At 39.1% G+C, this 25885-nt stretch overlaps 1 protein-coding gene across 3 annotated transcripts in view; it reads right to left on the bottom strand.

Annotated features, from left to right (window-relative positions):
- tpk1 (thiamin pyrophosphokinase 1) overlaps window positions 1–24683 on the bottom strand; it is a 112330-nt gene extending 87647 nt beyond the window's left edge. Inside the window, exons 1-3 of one of the 3 annotated variants that reach the window (XM_085287393.1) lie at window positions 24647–24683; window positions 22898–23058; window positions 9119–9193 (exon numbers count right to left, since the gene is read on the bottom strand). In XM_085287393.1, coding sequence (XP_085143519.1) covers window positions 9119–9193; window positions 22898–23006 — 184 coding nt within the window. In that variant the 5' untranslated portion in view covers window positions 23007–23058; window positions 24647–24683. The other 2 variants (XM_085287394.1, XM_085287392.1) reach the window with 2 other exon arrangements.
- Between the last annotated feature and the right edge of the window lie 1202 nt (window positions 24684–25885).

Genomic DNA, 25885 nt, shown 5'->3' with positions numbered 1-25885 from the left:
GGCGCAGCCATGTTTTTGTCTGTAGAAGCCCTCGTTGTATTTGAAATATGTAGTGGTGAGGCAGAGGTCTAACAGTGTGCAAATCTGATCGGGTGTGAAGTCTGTCCTGTCTTCCAAGGAGCTGTCTTCTTGTAGTCGTTTTCTGACAGTCTCCACTGCCTCCGTGGTGGGTATGCAAGTGAAGAGAGACTACATCAAAGGACACCATGGTTTCATCTGGATCCAGGGTAAGTTTCTGGACCTTATCAGTGAAGTTGGTGGAGTTCTTGATGTAATGTGGGGTGTTTCCCACAAGAGGTGCCAGGATGGTAGCAAGGTGTTTCGAAATGTTGTAAGTGGCTGAGTTTATGTTACTGACAATGGGTCTGAGTGGGACACCTTCTTTGTCGATCTTAGGAAGTCCGTAAATGCACGGTATGGCATTCCCTGGGTAAAGCCGGTGATATGTGAGGCGGTCAATGATTTTGTCCTTTTCAAGGTCTTGAAGGCAAGCTATAGCTTTCTTCTTGTAGCTGCTTGTGGGGTCTCGCTTCGTATGTATTGTTGTCACTGAGGAGAGTAGTGATCTTTGTGGTAATCCGTTATGCTCAGGACCACGGCGCACCTTCCCTTATCAGCTGGTAAAATAGTGATGTTGTGGTCTTTTTGTAAGGGAAGCGACGGCCTTCTTTTCTTGTAATGCGAGGTTAGACGGCGAAACTTTTGCACTGGAGAGGGTGGCTGAGACTTTCATCCTGATTTGCTCTGCTTCTGTCAGTGATAATTTATTAATCTGTATGGCGGTTTCTGTGGCTGTGATGAGGTCCACTATAGGAAACTGTTGTGAAGAAATGGCAAAATTGAGTCCTTTGGCTAATACTCTCTTTTCAGGTTCAGTGAGATTCCGGTCTGAAAGGTTCTTCACCCAGTTTTACTGACTGTCCTCAGGTGTGTGTTCTTCTCCGAGTTGTGTAGGTTCAGACCAAGGAGTGAGTGTTCACATTTTGGACAGAGAGGACAGATGGTTTGAAAGAGGAGTGAAAGAAGCCATTTATGTCCAGTGTGAGCGACCATCTTTAAACAGAGTTGGTGGTTTACGACACCAACTGTCTGCCATCTATAATCCAGTTTTGAGAACCCTTCCCAGACCCCTTAACACCCACTCACATACTGGGCCACCTGACCTCAGGAAATCACATGATAGGGAGGGGCCAGGTTTCACAATGAGCTCACCCTGGCTGATTGTGACCCACACCCATTTTTACACCTTGGCTCATGTGATTAGGTAGAGGATCATCAGGGGGTCCTTTGTCCCTCTTTGGGGGGAAACTCCCACTGGGTTTAAATCTGGGACTCTCCACCATTTGACCCTTAGAACTGAAGCTTCCTTGATGAGAGGTGAAACGTCTTCAAGCAACTTAAACAAGTCCAGACGCTTTTCTTTCCAAGCTCCCTAGACTACGATGACCTGGATGACTGAGAACCTTCACAGACATATGGATAAATTCATCCATCATCCTTTGAGCTTGTGTTTAGTCCAGTCAGTGGCACAGGAAAGAATTTATTGGCAGAGCGAAGAATGGATTCATTCAAAATCAGCAAATTTTGTAATCAAACTTCATATTGTCTAAAAATGCTGAAAAAAGGATGAAGAGGATGGCTTCTATAACAGGAAAATCATCCTCTAAAGCCCTCCAATCGACTATTTAAAGTATAGCGACTCTTTAGGTAAGACATGACTGAAAGTCTGTGGATAGACATCCAAAAAGCAGGGCATCCGGGGAACAAGCATGACACACAACTAGAAGCCCTTTGTAGTGAATAATAATAGAAAATCCTTCAAAAAGGAATCAAAAGACTCTTATCTCTACAAAAAGTGCTTACAAGCTTACCAAAAAGGAAGTTATTGTATACTCGCAATGTGCTGTGAAAAAACGTTTGCCTTAAGGTTTGTTTGGTTTTTTTTTTGGTTTTTTTTTGGGGGGGGGGGGGGGGGGGGTCTTTGTATTTTTTTTTTTCAAACTGTGAAAGCCAGAAATAAAAAAAAATATGGAGAAAAAAATAAGAACAATTAAAATATTAAAGAATTCAATTTGGAAATCAGGCCACCTTTGACTCGCTCAGACTCACAGTAAGAAAAATGCTAGGGACCCAAACGTCTGGATGCCACTGTAGATCTCTCATCATTCCTGATGGCAATATGATGTGAGCTGAGTGGGGACAGCAGAAGAAATGAAGAGGAGATGACCTTGTAAATAAACTACTGACTCTAATCCCTCCCTGCAGGCTTCCAAGCCATCCTGACTTGTCATTCACTCTGCACTTCCACACACACGTAACTAAACCTGTAATTTTACTAGGTTTTTGACAAACTGTGATGCTGCTTTAGGTATGATGTGGAAACACCCACATACGCTCATGTGTGACTGTGCTATAAATGTATATTTATATATTGTTATATTGTACATACAGCAAGCCTGTATTGATGGGTTTTTGCTAGGAAGATTAATACCTGTCAGGTTGGGACTTTAGCTCTGTACAGGAGAGGGCAAACGGTCACGACGAGTGGTGAAAAGATTATTATCCTTATTATGATGCCTCGACACCCTCACTTCATCTATCATACCACCTCCCCCCTCCATATTTCACCCTGTCCTCAGATCCAGTACGCACCCCACACCTTTCCTCAAATATGATTGATTCCCTGCACAACCATCTCATTTTCTATAACTCAACTCTGATACTTCTTACACTACTCTAGCCTTCCCTTTATTACTCTAGGTGGTAAATTTTCAAATCTTTTTATGCCCATCCGTCTTTGAAAGTCTTGTTGGAATATTTGGAGCTCCAACCTTGCTAATGGCTTCTCTCTTTGAATTCTCCACATACCTATTAGCTCCATCTGATGTGTTCATAAATGCTTCTTACTGGCAAGGCTGATATTCCTGATGGGTGATGTTTGCAACCTTCAACTTTAGCAAGCTGCTCAATGTCATCAAATGATTGATTGATGCACTTGTAGCCAACTCAGGTCAGTTTTGTTTTGCAGACAGGGTCACCTTCACTGAATCACCTTGATTTGCTAAACTGCTTATTTGTGTTGCTGTTCAATGAGCAAGTGAGGGATCTCAAAGCAAGTAAATGCGTGACTGAGTGAATGAGTGAGCGGGTGACTGATGATGAGTGAAAGGTTGGGTTGGTGAGATAAGCAGGTTGATCTCACTTCACAACATTACACTTGGCACCAGTAAATGAGTTTCCCCTTTGATCAGCTTTGCGCTCTTGTAGCCTCCATTGCCGCTGTGCTCCCTGCTGCTCTACCTCTCCCACAGGTAATGAGGGGTGGGGGGGCCCAGGGGCACCAGATCAGAGGACCTGAAAGTGTGTACATGTTTGTGAGATACACCAGATGTTTGTGTATGTAAGGGTGGAGACTTGGCTATGATGCCTCTAGGTGAACAACCATTTGGAGAGTGGCTCACACTCAGACACGCTCATGCACACGCAGGCATCTGCTTAGCCAAAAACAAAATTAAAAATGCATCGCACATCAAGCATGGGAATGATAAACTTGCCACAACTGTGTTTACCATTGAACCATGAGAGATCTGAGAAACGCCACTCACACACAATCATCATCTTGTCAAAACTTCTTGAAGTCCCAGTGTGCACTGCTGCCAAGACCAAAACTGATCAAAACTCCTTTTGTGTTCAAGAGAGCCTCACAATTTGACATCAAAACCACAGCATTGGTTTTGGCACTTCAGAAAGCACCCAAAATCACTTTTTTCATCAAAGTAACATTGTCTTAGCACAACCAAATGCACAAATCATTGCATGACACAATCAAGCCGCATCATGTTTTCAGCTGCTGCCAAATGGTGCACTTGCTCTGTTTGATGATTTTTATGATTCTTGCGCCCGTCATACAGCAGAGAATTGAACATGATAACTAACAAAATTGTCACCTTGCAGCTGTGTGCCCCACCAGGTGAGGCTGCAGTTTAAACACATGTCAGTCAGTCTAATGACTTACATAGTCAAGACCCCGAACCTACCTATTAGGTGGACACCAAAGATTAGTGTCAGCATGTTCTCCTAGGTTACAGGAAAACAGAGTGCAGTGAAGATGCGGTCATTGCTATGCTTTTAATCCCTCTATTTGTGTTACATTTTCAAGTAATTAAAAATCTCTGGCCATCAAAATGTAATCAGAAGTGTGAAGAAAATTCTCTCAAGACATTCAACAGATTAATGAAAATTTAATGGGATAGACAGCTTTTTGGGTATATATGCACTCATATGTATATTTTTTCTTTATACAATTATATAGAACTATAGACATATACAAATATTGTTTCTAATGTTGTTTTGTTATGCATTTACCTAATCATCTTATCTTCTCCCTCAAGACCCCCACCCACCCAAAAAAAAAAGAAACAAAAAGAAAAGAAAAGCAATCTTCATCATGTTGGGTAGCAGGCAGGTTTTGGTGTGAAATCTCATCAGGAAGATTGGTTTGTCTTGTGTTATTAAACACTTTTCACAGGTTCTCTTATGCAAAAGCAAAAATCAAGCGAGCAACATATTTCTTACTATACAGCTGCTGTGCGATGGATAAAGCGGAGGTGCCTCTTGGGTTTTTGCTAAGTTGATAAGAATATCAAAGCCACGTTCATTAAAATTCCACCTGAAGTGGTTTCAATCACACGTTTGCCTTCAAAGTTATTTTGTTTACTAACATTCCTCCATGACTGCGTAAGTTTGCTAATTACATTATTTCATATATTAGCGTACAGTTTTATTGTATTTTCAGGTGATCATCAAAACTGAGGGAAAACCAGTGATCCAGCTCAAATAAATGAGAATTTTAAAGTTATTCTAGTTCAGAGCGGTGCTGTTTTTGATCAGTGATTAAAAAGAAAAATAAATAAACAAAGCTATAGGATGTAGGTTATCATGACACTGCCTGGTTTATATATTTAATACATCACAGTCAGCTAGCATAACTCTATGCATCAATGCATCTAATAAACAACACCTTAGGGAGTCTGAAGCTCTACTTTTGTTCAAAAATCTATTTTTAATCTATTTTTAATCTTTTAACGACTAGTCTTACACACATATTTTCTGAGTTTCTTTTTGTTTTATACTCTGATAAAGTGACTCAGACTATTCATGGAGTCCTCGCATGTCCCCTAGTTACCACAAGGAAGTGGCTGGAATCTAAGAGATTTCCTTGGTCCATAAACTACCAGCAAACTTGTGACCAGCAGGTTGCTGATGTGAAAGTGACTGAGCACAATTCTACTCATCTTCAACAACAACGATCAAAATGCCCTTGGCCATAACTGCTTTTCTGAGTGTGCTAAAGTGGAGCCATTCAGTGAGCTTGTACTGTGCAACTACTCTGTGTTTGAATAGGATTGTACAGCCCATTCTGCATTAAATTTTCTGCCCTTTTCACAGAAGTTTGAGTTATTTGCAAATATTATATGTGTAAGCAAGATTTTCACAGGAGTGAGAAAACCTTTAGGGTGATATAGAATGGCAGTTCCCTAAATGAATGGCCTTTTAGAATTTCACATTTGACAATGCTCTGTACTCATACTAACATCTTGTCATTGATGAAAAACACCACAGGATTCATGTACTCACATTGCAGGCCTAGTGATAGACTGGCGACCAGTCCAGGGTGTACCTGCCTTTCACCCATTTCTTTGTAATTTACAGTCTGGACTGTACAGACAAATAACCAGACCTTACTTGCCTTTTAATAAGCATATATATCCTACAGGGTAAGGCTCTGACTTTGTGTGCACGCATGCACCAAGCAACACTTCAGAGTATCTAGCCTACTTGGAATCTCCAAGTGGTATCCTGGTCTTTGGTTATGAGTATATACACTCAACAAAAATGTAAACGCAACACCTTTGTTACTGCTCCCATTCCCCATGGGATGGACGTAGAGACCTAAAATTCATTCCAGATACACAATATAACCATCCCTCCCAAACAGTGGTCACAAATCAGTCCAAATGTGTGGTAGTGGGCACATCTGCTATATTGAGATAATCCATCCCACCTCACAGGTGTGCCACATCAGGATGCTGATCTGACATCATGAGTAGTGCACAGGTGTACCTCAGACTGCCCACAACAAAAGGCCACCCTGGAATGTGCAGTTTTTTGCGCTATTGGGGGTCTGGGGACCCAGAACCGGTCAGTATCTGGTGTGACCACCATTTGCCTCATGCAGTGCAACACATCGTCGCATGGAGTCTATCAAATTGTCAATTGTGGCCTGTGGAATGTTGGTCCACTCCACTTCAATGGCTGTGCGAGGTTGTTGGATATTCGTGGGAACTGGTACACGCTGTCGTATACGCCGGTCAAGCACATCCCGAACATGCTCAATGGGTGACATGTCCGGTGAGTATGCTGGCCATGCAAGAACTGGGACATTCTCAGCTGCCATCTGCCCTGAACAATGTGAACCATGATTCATCCGTGAAGCGCACACCTCTCCAACGTGCCAGACGCCATCGAATGTGAGCATTTGCCCACACAAGTCTGTTACGGCGACGAGCTGGAGTCAGGTCAAGACCCCGATGAGGACGACGGACATGCAGTTGAGCGTCCCTGAGACGGTTTCTGACAGTTTGTGCAGAAATTGTTTGGTTGTGCAAACCAATTGTTCCAGCAGCTGTCTGGGTGGCTGGTCTCAGACGATCTTGGAGGTGAACCTGCTGGATGTGGAGGTCCTGGGCTGGTGTGGTTACACGAGGTCTGCGGTTGTGAGGCCGGTTGGATGTGCTGCCATATTCTCTGAAACGCCTGTGGAGACGGCTTATGGTTGAGAAATGAACATTCAATGCACAGGCGACAGATCTGGTTGACATTCCTGCTGTCAGCATGCCAATTGCACGCTCCCTCATTGCTTGTGGCATCTGTGGCATTTTGCTGTGAGACAAAACTGCACATTCCAGGGTGGCCTTTTGTTGTGGGCAGTCTGAGGTACACCTGTGCACTACTCATGATGTCAGATCAGCATCCTGATGTGGCACACCTGTGAGGTGGGATGGATTATCTCAATATAGCAGATGTGCCCACTACCACACATTTGGACTGATTTGTGACCACTGTTTGGGAGGGATGGTTATATTGTGTATCTGGAATGAATTTTAGGTCTCTACGTCCATCCCATGGGGAATGGGAGCAGTAACAAAGGTGTTGCGTTTATATTTTTGTTGAGTGTAATTGAGAAATACTTATTTATTCCTCTGCTGACTTTGCATGTTTGCTCACTTCCAAAGACACAATCTCTAATTTTTATTGTAGTTTAATTTTAATGGAGACATATGGAATATCAATCGAGAATCCAGGGGAAAAAATACATTACATATAAGTTATACATTGATTTTTTATGAAAAAAGCATTTTATCCTCAAGAAAAACAAGACTTAGTACTTGGTGGAAAAGCCTTTGTTGGCAAACAGATATGAGATGTTTCTTGCAGTTGGTCACTGTCTCAATCTCACGATGGATTTAGGCACTTTGCAGAATTTCTCTAAATCTTTTAGGTTTCTTGGCTGCTGCTTGGCAATTTGAAGATCCTGGTATCTCCACAGGTTTTCTATAGGACTGATGTCTCGAGACTGGCTAGGCCACTCTATGATCTAATTGCACTTCTTCTTTAGTCACTCCTTTGCTGGCTTGGCAACAAAGGAATTGCTTTTGGGTCATAGAAGTCTAAATCAAGCTTTACAAAGGGAAATATACATCCAGACTTGCATAGTAACGAGAAACTCCTGCCATCCCTACACTGCAATCTTCCACCCCATTCAAGACAAGGTATCCGTTGACCTGACATGTAGTTACATTTTATCGCAGGTGCACTTCAGGTTACGTAGAAGGTTGGAGCATGCAGTTAAAATGGGATTCCGGTTATGCTGTAAATTACAACATTCATTTTCTGGCTGAGGAAAAGATGTTTTTATCCATTGGTCACTCGATCCAATTAAGCCAAAAGCCCAGATGCATAGTGTTTCCTCCTCCATGCTTGACTTTGGGGATGGTGCTCTTTGGGTCATACTTGGCATTTCTAGTGCTCCAAAGGCTTCTTGAGCAGGGGGGACTTGCAGGCACTGTAAGTTTCAATCCATTAGCATAGTGTATCATCAGTAATGTTCTTGGTGACTCTGGTCCCAACTGCTTTCAGGTCATTAACAAGCTTGGCCTGTGTAGTTTTGGGCTGATCCACCACCTTTCTCTTAAATCAACCTCACTTGATCAAACCTCATGCAAGATCCTGCATGGAGCACCAGACAAACATCCATGCCAGAATCCAAGGCACTATCAAACCAGCCACCAAATGTGAGGGCTCCACCAGACCAAGCTAGACACCTTCACAAGGTTAGGCAGGTGTTGTGGCTGATGTGCATATGTTCTTGTTTGATCACAGGTATTTAAGAAATGACAGCCATTGTATTACTTAGCGATAGTGAGCATAATAGTCTTCAGCTCAACTAAGTTTTGCACTAAAGTCTGTATTGCTTTTCTGCTCTCAAGTTACCCTCTGTGTGTCTGAAGAGCACAGCCCCACTCTCATGCAAACAGACAGTGACAAAGAGAGGAGAGAACGGAACAGAAAAGCAGTCAGACACAAATCAACACTCACAACTGGGTTACAAGTGACATCCCTTGCCTGTATCCATGCTCCTTACTATCAGACATAATTACTGCCAGAAATTCCATTACTGAAATTAACAATAGTTTAATTTATTTTTGAATAATTTACTGTCCACCAGTTCATTCATAATGGAAATGCCCTTTTTAAAAAGCAAATTTTGTTTTGATTGTAATAACTGTTTAACTAATTCAGCTAAAGAAGTAATCAAAAAAATAAATAAAATGGTACCAATGCAGAAAGCAGAAAGGAAAAGGAAAAGGCAGAGAGTGGGGAAGGAACACTTTCAGTGACATGGCAGAGTGAAGGCTACACAGACTAGAGAGCACAGTATGACAAAAAACAACTGGGGAATACATGTTCGGTGCAAATCAATGCAAATGTGATATAAGTGCTGTAAAAGGGGCTTGTCTGTTGTCTGATCTATATTTGTGATGTGTGAGAAATGTACCTTTACTCCAGAGGATATGTAGGTGGTCCTTATCCAGCGGCTGGTTCAGTATGATCAGACAGATCCTCTGTTTGCCTGAAAAGAACAGACACAAGGAAAAGGGGAAATGTGTAAATAATAAACAATCAGATAGAAAACACAGACGACTGATGGAGCATAATCAGTAACACGTAGCAAAATGGCAACGCTAGAACATGTCATTACTTGCATGTTCAAATTAATACCTTTAAATCCAGACTGGAGAATACTGTTTGTGTTATTGAATATATTTAAAAATAATAATAAAGCAGCAATAACAAGGTTATTATAAGGCTCCACAAAGGAAAGAAGAAAATAAGAGAGAAGATTAAAAAATGAATTCATTTCAAGCAAGTCTTGGTTTCTTGAGAGATCAAAATTGGTTCCCACTCGATCCAATTAAGCTGCAAAGGGTTTGTTTGCAACAGCAGAAGATAACAAAACCTAACACCACTACGGACAGTGTGCATCCAGCTCAGACAGTGATTTCCCTTGATTATACTGCCTTTAATCTCTTTAATCAGGGTCACAATCAATGTCTGGATACCTACCATTTGTTAAAGAAAAATAAAGAAAATCAGTACCCACACTTGCACGCATTTCATTTTTTGCCATTTAAAATCTTTAACCTTAGTTGCATATCATACATGAAAACAAAGCTAAACCTTTTCTGTCATCCTCATCTCTCTTATCAGTGTACCTCTACGTTTCTTTGTTAAAGTCTCTCTCGTGGTGTTGCTGTTCATAAACCCATTTCTTTCCTGAAGCTCCCATCAATCTCGCTTTTAGCTTTTCTTTGCTCTGCTGCTAATGCAGATCCCCTGACTAATACTTTAGAATTGTCATTTATCTATCTGCAGGAAATGGGGAAAAAATGGAAACATTCATTGACAAAGTAAAAACAGAGCTGCTAGAAAAGCTTTAATGGACCAAAGACTAAAGCACAACCTTTCTTCTCCTCACCATCGCACTTTTCATGCTCATTTATCTTTCGCTCTCATGTCTGCTCTTATAAATGCTTTCCCATCAATGTTTAAGGCTTTCTTTTATAACAAAGCCAAAATGCTATCTGCAACTTGAAACACCACCTTGTGATTACTCTCTCCTAAAGCGAATTTATGTAAATTCCATAACTGCAAAACAAGAAATATCCAGTAAAGCCTGTATCCCCAGTTTCCCCAGTATGGAGGAAAAATGCAAAAGCATAGAAAGAAAATATATATATATACACACTGTAAAACCTGACAAGTTAAGTTAACTCAAATGATTTTGGGGAAACCGATTGCACCAATTGATTCAAGTTTTATAACTTAAACAGTTTGGGGTTATTTAAGTACTTTATTAGAGTCCCAAGAACCCAAAGCAAATATGATAATGTAACTCAAATGCATTATGTTTATTTACTCATTGTATTTAGTATGTTTCAACTTAAACCATTAAATTTCTTGTACTAAGATGCTGTATTTATTCAAACTTATTTAAAGTGTTACATGCTCATATTCAAATTAAGTTAAATTAACTTAAATAGTTGTATTTAAACAACTTAATCCAATTGGGGAAACCGATTGCACCAAATGGTTCAAGTACTATTAACGCAAAACCAAGCTATTATTCTTTCCATTCAGTTTTTATTAACTTTAACTGCAGAGAAAATACAGAATGAATACAACCATACTTTCAGTCATAACCTATGACTGCTAAAGCCATTATCAAATAACAAATAATTAGGCATTTTAAAACTTGCACTTTTAGGGAATTTTGAATGTTTTTTGTAGCATTTTGAAAATCGATTAAATGTACAAAACACAAATTTAGTCATGTAGACCTGATACATAGGTGTACATCATAAAAAAACAATAGTCTAGAGGCAATTAGAGCCATAACAATCACAATTTTAAGTAACATTTAGTATAATAATGAAATCACATGCACTACAGCAATGCAACTATAGAAAACAGCTGAACTAAGGATGTCACTAACAAAAAGTATTCTCAAAGGTATTTGTGGCTTCGCAACAGTTTTGCCCAGACCTCGAGTGAACTGGCACTCATCACACAATTAAAAAATAAAGCATGAAAGTATACTGTACATATTGACTAATTATCAGTTATCTCGCAAAAGATTTCCATGTAACTAAAATATGTTTTTAGAAATAAGCTTAAGATTACACACTATGTGAAGATTTTTTTCAATCACAAACAAAACGTCAAATATGGATTTTCTCCTTATTCTTAGCTTTCTCCACATTGCCTTTTAGAAAGCTAATTACCCAGAACAAATAAAACTATTGAAGCCATTCACAGATAACTGAAAAAGCACGAATATAGTGACCAGTGAAAAACAAACATCATCTGCACAAGCTCATTTTTTAGTGTCTGCAATTTTGGTTTTAGTTGCTTTCTCTCATCGTCTAGCTTCAGCAACACTACTTGAATGAACTCAAAAAAGCCAGTATACTTCATAGGATAGCTCAGATGCAGAGCATAGATTAGCCCAAACAAAGACACCAGGGCATCAGTCCATGAGTGATGAGTCATAACAAACTGATCTTCAAGTTCTATGAACACTTGGCGTGGTGAGAAAGGAACTCCTCCAGGCACCTCCTCTTCATCGACATCAGCAACCAGAGCAATTCTATGGCTTCATAGAACTCAATTTCACCCTAAGATATAATACAGAGTGCACAATTATTCATCTGTAATATCTCTGTTAAAAGCATAAATACAAATGTTCAGGCACCTTTCTTCAGTTTTTCAAATTCTATATATCATAACATGTTTTAAGTTGACAGTGAAGGTTCATTTTTCATTCATCCAGGTAGTCAAATCAAGGATGAAAGAAGTTTATAAGTCATTCAACTTCACGTCTTCAACTTTCAACCCAAGTCCAGATGACTTATAAACTCCTTTCAACCTTTTTTAAATTCAAATGTGCAAATTATTGTAATACCAAAGTACCTTGCATGTTTTGAAAATCTCTGAGGTACATTGGTAGGCCGGCCAGAACTGCTGTTCTAGTTGCATATATATATATATATATATATATATATATATATATATATATATATATATATATATATATATATATATATATATATATATATATATATATATATATATATTAGGGCTGCCACGATTAGTCGACTAGTCACGATTACGTCGACTATCAAAATCTTCGACGACTGATTTAATAGTCGACGCGTCATTTGAAGCTTTGTAAGATCCCAAAAGCAGGAATGAGTAGCAGGATTTAAGAGTGTAATAACGGACTGAAACAGAAGATGGCAGTACTGCATGTACAAGGATGCCAGCTGCCGTTAAACCCCGAAGAAGAAGAAACTGTGTCCCAGAATTCATAGCGCGGCCCAGCGCAGTTGTCAACAATGGCGGCAGCTAGTTAGTTTTAATATTACTCTTATTATTCTTTCTGGGTCACAAAATAAACGTTTAACATATTTTCAGGCGAGAATGTAGCTGTGTAAACCTCAAATATCTGCTCAGTTTATCAAGACACCACATATTTTCAAAAGCGCTCCGACGTTTTCGGAGGCGTCTGTTACCCACTAGCTCGATAGCTAGCCGGGGGCCATGAGAGCACCGGACTCCCGGCAGATCGTTTTCAAACCCACCGCCCTACTCAGGTTAAACATATACAAGTCACTTAGATAACTTAAAAATGTTATTGTTTGGCTTTTTTCAGTATTTTATTTGTTCCTGAGTAAATCGGCTGAGTTTATTAAACTCCACCGAAACAATCTGCACATTTAATTAGAATTCAATTAACTATCATCTTGTCTTTATTTTTAGTTAGCACAGACCTTAAACACTTAAAGCTGTAAGCTAATGATAGTTATATAAGAGCAGATGCTGCTGGTGCAATAAGCTGTACTTTTACGTTCAGTGGATGATGATCTGATTAGTCGACTAATCGCAAAAATAATCGGTGACTAGTCGACTATCAAAATAATCGTTTGTGGCAGCCCTAATATATATATATATATATATATATATATATATATATATATAAATAAACAAACACATAACAATGGCAACTGCCAAGCAAGCAGAATAATAATTAGTATCTTTTAAATACCTGTTTTCCATATGCCGACAAAAGCTGCTCCATCCTTTCACCGACCCGTCCAGTTTTCCTCTTTTTGTAAAGTCCAGTCAGCTGAGGAGCATAATCATCCAGCGCAGCATAAAACACATGTGGCAGATTCTGATTGGTGATCCGATGAAATTCAAAGTAGAGCTGAAGAGAATCCCAAAATATTATAAGCAAAACACAGCATACTATATGAGCAGCAAATGTTATATACATAGTTGTACTTACCTGTGTCTCATGAAAGAGTGCTGGCCATGGTCCCTCGCCTGGCAAAATTTGAGGTTATTGGATGAGGGCGATTAACTTTGTCAGAATGTTGGTATGGAAAGTGCAGAATTGCTCTGTTTAAGTCTTCTAAGTTAAAATATCTCTTAGAAATCAAACCTTTAAACAATGTGCCAACTCCACTGAAATGACACCTTCAAACAGGTCGTGTAGGAAGTCAGGTGGGAAGCCTGTGACAGGATGAAAGAAAGAGAGATGGTCAGAAGGAACACAGGTGTTTTTAACACCATAGTTTTCCTTAATGTCATCATTCTGAAGCTCTTGCACAATAATTATCATGAGCATCTTTTGTTCTCATTACATAATTCCCTGTAACAGCATTTTCTGTTTGCATTTCTTTTTGGGTGGCATGACAAAACCTACAGAAATATGTAGACCTGAAACTCTCATTGAAACCAGCAAGTCCATGGGCAGAAGGTTGTCTGCCACAACAGAGTAGACAGTGCCTTTAAGACATTCACCAAGAGTCTCAATGTAGGCACCTACTTCTTCAAGAGTTTTCAGATCATTTAAGAGTGGTGACAGCATTTCCTTACACCCAAACTGGCGTACATCATTGGAATTGCACAGCAGAGCAAGCTGGGTGCAGTGTAGAGCAGAACAAGATTTAACTGGAAAGTTTTCCAGTGTCCAATAAACTGCAAAGACTTTATGTATTTTCTTTGAGGTACCAAGTGGGTTTGTGATCAAAATCATCCACATAAAGTATCATTGACAATTTCTGTCCCTCTTGTGACAGTAGAACATTTTCCTGGTAGTAGGATCCATCACAAAATGACATGAAATGTCCAGGAATCTGTGTGGGTGCTTGTTTAATTTCTTCAAGCACATCATTTTTTTTCAACAACAATTGCAAAGATGTGAGAATAGGCACATACATATAAGTGTGCTTTGACGATTCAATTAAATACTCCACAGGTTTGACATATGGAAAATTTTCTTCATAATATGATTTCCTCCTCTTTGCTGTAGATAGTGGTCCTTCAGATGTGACACATTTATGTAAAACATTACTATCAGAAACTGCCTGACAAATCTCATCCACCAGTTTGTCCGTATATGTACAGTTGTGCTTTTTCAGTTTATCTACAACTGATTTTCTAACCAAAGGTTGTGATAACAAAAACAACTGATCAATATGCTCAATAATCTCCTGTGTTGCTCTCTGGGACACATGGAGAAGGGTCTGCATTTTCAAGAAAAATCCAGCCAGATTGTATTGCAACTGCTCTTCTAAACCCTCAATTCCACTGATTTCACTGGTGGATGCCACTTGATTGTCATCTGATGACTCTATTGAATCAAGCTGCATGTCATCTTTTTGTTCTACATTTATAACACTTTGCACAATGCCTTCATCGTAACTTGTTGAATTTTGGTGGTCTCTGCATTTGTGGGCATTGAAGGTTGAGTAGACATTGGTTTTAAAATTGCAGTTCTTGAAAGGACATGGAACAGTTTCTTTTCGTTTTAAATGCCCCCTCAGATGGATAAACATTTGGCTTTCAATAAATGGCTTTTTAAAATTACACATAGAGCAACAAAATCCATAATTATTCAAATCAAATCAAATCAAATCACTTTTATTGTCACATCACATGTGCAGGCACACTGGCACAGCACATGCGAGTGAAATTCTTGTGTGCGAGCCCCACAAGCAACAGAGATGTGCAAACACAACAACACAAACGAGCAAAATACAAGAATGGCCAACCTGAAACTGATAAATATATGTACAATATATAATAGTGTATGCATTTCTGGATGTGTATACTAAATATTTTCCTACGTGTGTGTGTGTGTGTGTGGTGTGTGTGTGTGTGTGTGTGTGTGTATGCACATTTTTACAAATTAAATAGTTAAAAAAAAAAATTAAAAAAAATAAATTAATAATAATAATAATAATAATAATAATAATAATCTATAATAATAATAAATCTGGATAAGAACCGTCTTTTCTTTGCGTGGGAGTGTGCATTGTTGACATGTGTATCTTTAATGAATTAAATGTATTAAATGTACACATGCATGTGTTGTAGAGACAGGGTAAGGGTGAAATTGTGGAGTACTGACCATGGTTGAGCCGATAATGCTTCAACAACATGACTTTTATGGCAGTAGAAAAACTAGACAAACTACACAACTTGCAATTCCACATTATGATACCAAATCGTTTTAAAATCACCTTTACTGGTTGTCTTTAGTGCAGTGCTGGATGATCTCTCGGCATGCTACTGCTCCTTCAATCGTCAGACTGTAATAACACAAAAGCCATGAGAACAGAAAGCTAGCAGAACAGTTTTTACTTTTACTTCACTTAAAAACAGTCAATCTGAATAACACAAGCTTGGAAAACAGTAAGATTTATTCTTGCACTACAGTTCATTTTCAATTCAGGTTGGTCAACTACTCTATACGTTATAAAATAATAAAGCAATTTTACACAAGTGAAGTACACAATAGGCTAACCCTTGGAAAGTACAGAGTCAGAAACGTTTAGGTTTGGTGCAGTGCAGCTTTGAAAAGGTAAATTATTTCGCGACTAAAATGCCACTAACCATCATATTCAAAATTTGTGAAGGCGAACTTGTCCGTTAAACTCTTAAAATTAACACTAAATAAATTTTCTACTATTTTCACTGTGCAAAAGTAGGCTACATTTGAACTTGATAAAGGTCAGAGTCAGAAAAGCGTAAACACTGATTTTACCAAAGGTTTTGTGGCATGCAGTTTGCAAAAATCAGACTACTTACCAACTATTGATTGAAACAAGCCACCAACCGTTAATTTTTTAAATTGTGAAGGCAGACTCCATACAGCGCTAGGCGGGAATTGTGTGCTGGCAAGCTAAGTTACGAGCTACTACAGCAAAGTAGTCTGATAAATTACAACGAAGTACAACTAAAACAAAGCAGTCTGATAAATGTACGTTTTGTATGCTAGAAGTAAGCATTAACAAAAAAACATAAAAATAACTTTATCTTGTACTTTCCACTCTCTTGACCAGGATCCTGTCTCATGGCCGACAAGTCCAGGCAAAACACTGGGGGCGGGGCTGTGGATGATGACTAATACAAATGAATTAGCACAACTTAAACAGTTTAAAACGTTACAAAAACATAATGTGTACTTATTACAATAAAGTTATTATATCATATGTATACTTTTGGGTCTACCTAACACACTTCATGAAAGTTACTTTAACTATTTTTCAGAACTGAGTAAGAACAACTTACTTCTTTTAGTAAGATGCACTGTTGGGTTTTACAGTGTACACTTCAGGTTTCATCATCAATTTCTCACAGCAAAATGTGCATCACCTGGGAAAAAAAGCTCTTTTTTGGGGGGGATTTTGGACCCTCAGGTGTAAAAAGTGCATTTAGGCTTGGCTGAGAAAGTGTGGAGAAATAAAACGTCCTTTGGGTTTGTGACTTTGTTGCAGCAGTGGGCTTGATGTTGTTAAAAAGTTCACATCACTAGAAGGTCATTTCCAATCCAAAAGCCAAACCCCAGCCGGCTATGGTAAAAAGTCGAGGAAAGGAAGAGAGGATAAAGAGGCGACACAAAGGAGGGGGGAAAGAGAGGACGATGCACGGGCGGGGGTAAAGTGAGGGGGAGAAAGAGGAGGAGAAGATTTGTCAGTCTTGTCTCTTAATTGGCTGGAGGTGTACAGAGAACAAAAGGCAAACTCAACCAGCCGTGACTTTTCAGATAACCCTTCGACACACAAACACTCACCTTCCCACCCCACCCCCCACACACAAACAGACACACACAAGAGGAGGCGCGTGGCCTTTCCTGCACTCCGTTTCAAAGAAATGTCACCTTGGGATTCTCTTAAAAGTGCCAGACAGCATAAATACTACAAACACGCGTGCACACGCGCGCGCACACGTACAGAGTATCCAAAACACATAAGCTAGCACAAAGATATTCCAGAAATAAGTATTTATAATTAAAATGATGAAATTTAAAAGGCTAACTGTGCACACTAGGGATTTTAAAATGCAGACATCCAGGGGCTGTTCTTATATCCTCCTCAGAGAGTCTAGATAAGCATTTCCTCCAAGAGATTAAACTAAGGAAGCCATATAAATATATCCTAAAAGTGTATCGCTATACTGTGCACTTGGGTAAAAAATAAATAAATAAATAAATAAAATGTATGATGCTGGGAATCTCAGGCACATCTTTCACCTTTAATAGCAAGTGACAAATTTATCCACAAAATTATAACACCGGGGGTGTATGTGATTTGTTGCTTCTGCATCATTCTGCGGATTATTTGCACACCCAGAGAAATCTCTAGTAGTGATGGGATTTCCGGCTCTTTTTAGAGATCCGGCTCTTTCGGTTCGGCTCACTAAAAAGAGCCGGCTCTTTCGGCTCCGAACCGGCTCTTCAGGTTGTTTTGTTGCTTTAATTAATTTATTATTAACAATAATATAAAATTATGCACAAAAGGAATTACTAACATAAAAACAAGTGGTTTTATTTATATATGTTTATATATAAATATATGCGGTGGCCCCTAGAGACAAAACACGTACAAACTCCAAAACACATTTCTAGCATGAACTGAACTTCCAAAGCAGAGCTACTAGATCACTTAAATTACACAATTGAAAGCATGTGTGTATTGTTTGTGTATTTATACACAGGCACTCATTTATATATTCAAATAATTTAAAAAAAAAGTTCATTTACCTGTTATTACCACACACCAAATCCGGTCGTTGGTACTTGCTGGCTTGTGTAGCCACAAGATAACAAAGGCTCAACACTGCGCCCAGCATCCTGGAGCACTTCTGTTGTCTTTTGTACGTGTTTTGAGTTTTTATGTGCTTCTGAGTTTTTATATGCTTCTGAGTTTTTACGTGCTTCGGAGTTTGTACGTGTTTTTACGTGTTTTGGAGTTTTTACGTGTTTTGGAGTTTGTACGTGTTTTTACGTGTTTTGGAGTTTGTACATGCTTCAGAGTTCGTACGTGATTTGAAGTTTGTATGTGCTTTGTCTCTAGGGGCCACCGTAAATATACTTTTATTTATTCACTCCACATAAAATGTAATAAATAAATCATATAATATAAAAATCAACTATTCACATTTCAAGTTTTAACTATTTAAATTTTCAGCTTTTTCCTTTCACAAATTTAAAGTGAAAAGAACACAAAACACTGCAAACCACAACACAATTAAATATAAATTATAATATGAAAACTAAAAGAACATGCACATTCTCTGTCATATGGACCTGCATGAATAAACTTTCTCAATCCTTTATCATCTGCAACCGAAAATAGTTGTGGATGATTACTATACCTTTCTAATGTTGTTGTCCCTGCCTCTCTTTCTCTCTCTCTGGCTCTGTTCCTGTGCTACTGAGTGTAACTACCGCCCCTCCCCCCTCTGCCCAGCGTAAAGCACAAGGCTCGCGTGCAGAGTGAAGCGAAAAAAAGTGTGAGAGAGGCTGAGAGAAAGAAAAAAAAAAAACCACGTGACGGCTCGCGATAAGGAGCCGGCTCGCGTCGTTCACGTCAAAGAGCCATCACTAATCTCTAGCCTAAATCTTGGATTTGTACAGTGAGCAAATGCAACATTGCAGCCTGTAACGCTTATCTAACATGCTTGAGTAAACATTTGTTTCAATGAATGCTTCAAAACTGCTGATAGCTTCCTGACATGAGTGAGTGTCTCTTGACTGATGTCGGTCTCCGTGTGGTACTGATTTTCAAGCTGTACACAAATAGAAAATCAACAGCAGTTCCGTCTTCCTGCGTTGCACAAATAATGCACGTGTGTGAGAATGTCAAGTATATACAAACATACCCTGTGCACACAAGCATGCAGCAAAAGTACGCCTCTGCAGTTGAACAAGATGATTGTAGTGCTTTAGACAACAATAAATGAGATGTGACTCAAATGTGCTTTAATGTAATAAATATTTTGATCAAATATGCTAGATAATTCATTGGAGACCATCGCAAGTTGAAAGAGTGCCTTCAAATTATTTATTTTGTATGTCAATGGCAAAACTACAAACTGGGTCAGTTTAATGGAGAGAAACAGCGAGTACGTGCTGAAAGGCAGAAAGCTGCGAATATGCACTCATTGCCCACTATATTAGCTTCTTAACATGAATATCGAATCAGCTAATCAAGTCAGGCATTCGAGATGACCTGCTGAAGTTCAAACTGAACATCAGAATGAAGAAGAAATGTGACTGAAGGGAGTTTAGACAGTAGAAGTTCATAAAAACACTGCCTGGTCTGGGTCTGATGAGACGCCTGATCACTACTTAGTATCAAGCGAACATTGTTTAAACACCACAGACTCGTATTGTTGCCAACCAAGTCCATCCCTTAATAACCAGTGTATACCAATCTTCTGATGGATGCTTCCAACAGAATAAGACATCCTGTCACAAACCTCAACTCTACTCAAATGGCCTCCACAATCATCAGATCTCAGTCGAATAGAGCACCGAAGGGATGTGGTGGAACGGGAGATTGACATCATGGATGACAAATCTGAAAAATTAAAGCATTTCTGAATCCAAACGGGGGTCCAATCTGGTACTAGTGAGGTGTACCTAATGAAGTGGCTTGTGAGTGCACAGCTCTTTATCATAAGACACTTTTAAAACAACTTCTGTAAATATCATAATTGTTGTTTTCAGTCATACGCAAGTCAATTAAAGTTAACTTACTAATTACTTTAGCTCAATTGAGTACAAGCTTGAGATTGTGATTATATTTTATGATCTGATTTAAATCCCTATATTTAGCCCACTCTCAATATAACTGCGAGACAAACTATAAGCATGCAGCTTAATCGTAACATTAGCATTAATAAATGCTCAGCCTAGAGCCAACACAGTAACTGATGAACAGAGGCAAGCAAACAGGTTTTTGTTGTTGTTGTTGCTTTATTCAATTAATATCAACTCATTTATAGCAAACTGTTCCCATGTTCAGTTAAACCTTCATTTCCTTCTGTTTCTTACCTTATTGCTAAGAATTTCACGTTCATACAAAATAAACCCAGTAGCGCTTTTTTGAAAACAGTTCTTGACATCCCAGCTTGTTTTTCTTAGTCCACGTTCTTATTTGGTAATGCATTTTTTACATTCCACTCTATGAACTGTGAGGCATACACAAGAAGAGAGACCAGCAGTATAGCTATCCAAACAGTAGCAGGTTGGAGTAGAGTGGTTAAAAAAAAAAAAAGACAACATTTCAAGAAATGACTCCAAGAATGCAACAAATGCCACAGAGCACCAAGACTGATTAAAAGGACGATTTTTCTAGGACTCAGACCTCAGATTCATCTTATCAGTAAAACTACACACAGTGTGTGCCTGTGATAGTTAGATGCCAAGGAATCCAGAAAGAATGAGAAAAGCCAGACCTCAGACAGTGCTCAGCATACCGTGGATATAACATTTTATCATATCTTTCATATCTTTCTGTGGAAGAATAATATTTCTAACCTGGGTCAAATTTTCATAAAATGTATTAACTCACCACCAATGACCCGAAATATACTCTTCTACTCCATTATGTTATACGTTGCTTTATAAAGTAATCCGTGGTTCACTGAAACAGATGCAGCAAACATTTATCGAAACACAGTATAAGGTGAATACAACTCAAACTAACTTGAAAGTTGATATTTGCCATGATGACTTTTATTCTTCAAAACAGCCTGAACTCTCTTAGGCAAGCTTTCTTCTTTAAGTAGTCTTCGTGAATCTTTCTCCCGGCTTCTTGAAGGTCGTTTCAAAAGGCTTTTATTCTGCTCTGTCAAGGTGATCCCACACTGCTCCAATAATTTTGAGGTCCCGGCTTCTACATAACATATTTTCCATTGGGTATTGTATGTTATCTGACTGTACATCCCTATTTCCATCAGTTTCGACAAGATCTTAAACACTACTGAATGAAAGGCAGCTCAAACCATGACAGAGCCATGACAATTCTTAATTTTGGCTTTCAGTTGTTCAGTTTCCTTAAACTTTTTAAGAGCAAACCGCACACCATGCTGTAATATGCCAAGTTTATGTTTAATAGCTTTTTGGAATTCACCTTGTTAAGGCAAAAATATTATTTTATGTCTGTCAAACTGAGTTATCTTTGGCATTTTTCATGGACTGAACTAAACAAATGGAAACAAATGTGTGTGTTATGTGTAGACACAACACTGATTCATTCTTTAGGTAGGTAAAAAAAAATGGCTGGCTCCTTGGATGCAAAACATGAAGAAATGAGGGGAACCCTCGAGACTTTTGCACAGTACCCAACTTTTGCAAAGCTTCTTTTCCATTTCTGTTCATGTGGTCAGTAAGGTGGATTATTCTACTTTGTGTTCCTGGTTAGGTCAAAGCACGGTATTAATAGTGGAATTCACAGAAGAGCTGTTGCAGCTGACTGCATTAGATTTTAGCTAATAAAATGAGTACAGTTGTCAGGAATTACATGGAACTAATAAATGTAACTCGAGCCTGAGGAAAGTACAAGTGTCTGCTGTCTGTTCTACAGGCCAAACTGTTGTACGATCCCGTTGACCTTTACAGGTCTGGTAATAACCTGCCCTTCGGCTCACATCAGCTTTCCTTCCTCGAAGCTCATACCACCAGAGAGCTCACATAAACCTTGACCTGAGAGCAGTGGCTAAAGGCAGATATAACCAGCTTCCTTCTCAGGTCTGTAGGGCAGCCAGCCATCTGGAGAGTTTCTTTTTTAGGAGCATCACTGGGTACAGGACATGTCAGATTATCGTTAGGGTAATGAATTCTATTGTAACGTGTTAGCTTGCCTTTGGAAATGAGATAATAAATGTGCTATGTACTGAACTTAGACACATTTAATATGGATCTAAAATGTTTTGTTGGAACAAGGAGAATTTATGTGATGTCAGGCATTTCATTCAGACGCAAAAAAGATGATTAGATTTTAGAAAGATCAAACTTAATTAAACCACCCCTTTAAAGCAAAAACATCAAAAACCCCTTTCAGCAAAAGAGAAGGGAAGGCATGTCTCATACATATGTACACTGTTGTCATGAAAGTGCAAGTGATTTGTTTTTGAGTTCTAATTCCCCAAAGACCGTGTGTCGGAGTGAGTGGGAGAAGCAGAGGGAGGAAGACAAGCGTGACAGTGATGCGAGTAAGCGTGAATTTTGATCAGATGCATTGAGATCGTCTGTGTGTGGGTGGGTGCCCCACGCAAGAGTATAGTTTGTGTATGACAAAACAACAACAACAACTGAAAAAAAGAAGACATATGCATCTGTGCATGAACCTTCAGATTTGATTGATTGTGTGCATGTGTTTTTCTGGTGAGGGAATGTGAGTTTGAAAGGCAGTACCTGAGGGCAGCAGGCAGTCCAAAGGTGTCATCTTTTCATCCATGGCTAGGATCCACAGCAGCCTGTCTTCAATCAGTCGACTCACTTGGACTTGAGGAGAACAGGGCATATGTTGCTGCTATTCTTCCTTTTGTCCGTCTGTTTTCTACTTTTATTCTTTGCTTGTAAGCCGACAAAGAAAGAAAGTCATTTAAATGTCTACCTCTGACCGGGCTTGTACTGAACTATTAATTCTCCCTAAAACAAGAAAACTGATTAAAAATACAAACATCCACATGGAAGCTGCATTTGTAAAATGGTAAATGGCCTGCATTTGTGTAGCGCTTTTCTAGTCCCTAAGGACCCCAAAGCGCTTCACACTACATTCAGTCATTCACCCATTCACACACACATTCACACACTGGCGATGGCTAGCTACATTGTAGCCACAGCTGCCCTGGGGCGCACTGACAGAGGCGAGGCTGCCGGACACTGGCGCCACCGGGCCCTCTGACCACCACAAGCTATGCAACTTCAAGGTTTACACGCATGTTTCAAGACACAATACCGACACAACAGGGTTGCAACTAATAACTATTTTTCTTTGCTAATATATCTGTCTTCTTTGACTGATGGGTCATGTGGACTTGGCTGAAAATGTAAAAACCTACTGTCAAAATTGTCAGCAAATTTGCCTCAGTCTTCTTGTTCATGTCAATAATCTTCTGGTTTAACAACAATGACAAACTGATGTGATGATTTTTTTTAAATTTTCTTGCTGATTAAATTAATCAATGAATCAAACACAATACCTGTGAAAAATATAACACCATCTGTATACTAGAGAGGAACTAAAGTTAAAAATGGAGCCCAGGTAGTTAATGATTGACTAATCTATTAACAGAAATCTTAACACCCAACCCTTTTTCTCAAATGTGTGGCTCTTGCATATCTGATGTGACAGCAAACTGAATATCTTTTGGGCAGGTTGGAATGTTTGAAGGTCATAATATATGACAGATTCATTAAAGGAAAATTAAAAGCTGTGACTCTGTAAACTGTACTTTATATGAAAAAAGAAAGCAACAACCCTGTAGATAACCAGGGCATATAAACGACCAAAAAGGCTAAATACGCCTAAAACCTCACGAACCAGCTGATGACAGCACTAAAACAAATGTATACTTCACCTGGATCTGCTCACCTTCCAGCTTTAGCAACCAAAGCAGAGCAAACTACGAAAGAAAACCAAGTGCAGCAGGGTTTAATGATCATTATAGTACTCTGAACTCAGCTGAACCTTTAACAGCTAGCCCTCGATAACGATCAGACCCTCCCCTCACGGTGGACTCTCAAAGATATAGTGCAGGCAGTTTTTTATTTTCTCTTTCTAAAATGGATTTATTGTTTAATAGTGGGCAGTTTTCCTGTCTTTCTCCCTCATTTCTCTCTCTCTTTAATACTCCATACACACTCTGGACTCAATGAAAGTACATTGCATCGTCTCGTTACCTCTTTAATACTAACCGCCAAAGAAAATTAGCTCTTGTCACATATTAACACAGCCCTTCTCTTAAGTGCTCGACCTAAAGATCGTTCATTCATTTCCACAAGCATTTCTCCCACTTCACGTGCAACACGTGACGAAGAGAAGTCCTCCCGTCACAGACACAACAGTCCGACTTCAACAAAAGCGACACATAAACACTCTGACTTCACACTGTGAAGCTATCAGTGCTTTACTTTAAAAGAAATCCTTTATACACTCACAGACTTAATCCGCTTCCGCCATTGATGGAGTAAACAGTCAACGAGAGGGAAGGATGCGTGCAGAGAGGGGAATGAACAGCGGCTCGTGATTGTTATGGTGACCCCTAGAGGCCAAGCGTGGAAATGGCGCTTCTTTGTGCTCTCAAATGGGAATTCTCCAAGGTAGTCCCAGGGTTTCTTAAGGAAACCTGAACAATTATAAATAATTTAACCTGACAGTTTGATTTATTTCTTTTTTCATTTTTTTTACTATATAAGAGGAAATAACTGCTGTTCTCTCTCCTTTAAGTTTACCTGCACTATCCATGCTATAAGGACAGCGAAAAGATGTCAAATTTAATAACTACGCAACAGAACAGCTGTGTTTTTCATTAAAGATGGCAAAACAAATCACATTCAAAAGCTTGCTGTGCTGTCATATTGTGTTTACATGTGGCGTTATATGTAAAATTTAAAAATGTTAAAATGTCGGGGACCCCTGAAGCAAATCTGCACTATTGTCAATGACCCGTGCTTTAGTTTAATGAAGCATTAATAGTCTGACATTTACATGCTTCATTGATTTAGCAGGTGTAGTCCTGCTTTAAGAAAGTACAGAATTGTGGTGGATTAACCCGTATCCCAGTGTCTTTATCATGCTGCCATTCAAAGGTAGACATGAATGATTTTGAAAATTTGAAACATCTACATCAGTTCTCATGTCTGTATGAGATGTATAGCAAGATATGATAAAACATTTCTGTTTTTTCGGTTGTTTTTCTGGCTGTTAAGGTTTCTTAGACATGTAGATTTATTGGTTTAGTGGTTAAGTAGGTCAGGATAATTGAAATAATGCTTCAACATTAATTTATAGCAACCAGTTACACCCACACCCTATCACTTAGCTTTCCCTCTGCTGTTCTCGTAGACAGGGGCACCAAATCTCACACTTGCTATACAAAAAGAAAAATGCACAAGCAAAACACAGAAAGGTAAACACACAAAACAAGCACACATACACACACGAATGCGAGCAATAGACTGATGGTGTATGCCTCAGATATCTCCAGACAGCAGTAGAAGCACTGTAAAGTGAGCAACCAAATCTTTCTCAAGGTGAAGCCACTCCAGAGGCTCGTTAAAACAAACGTTGTCTCATCAATCAGCAGTTGTTCTGTCTCCCTGACACACCGCACATGCAATGTACACACTCGCAGTTTTGCACAAACATGTATGTGTAAGTCACACGCACGTGCACAC

This window comes from Mchenga conophoros, linkage group LG9, assembly GCF_057382185.1.
Source record: "Mchenga conophoros isolate Kocher_MC1m ecotype Shallow Benthic linkage group LG9, M_conophoros_male_GT1.1, whole genome shotgun sequence".
NCBI classification, from domain to species: domain Eukaryota; kingdom Metazoa; phylum Chordata; class Actinopteri; order Cichliformes; family Cichlidae; genus Mchenga; species Mchenga conophoros.
Note: the sequence above shows the minus strand (reverse complement) of the source record. Positions and strands in the feature narration are given on the sequence as shown.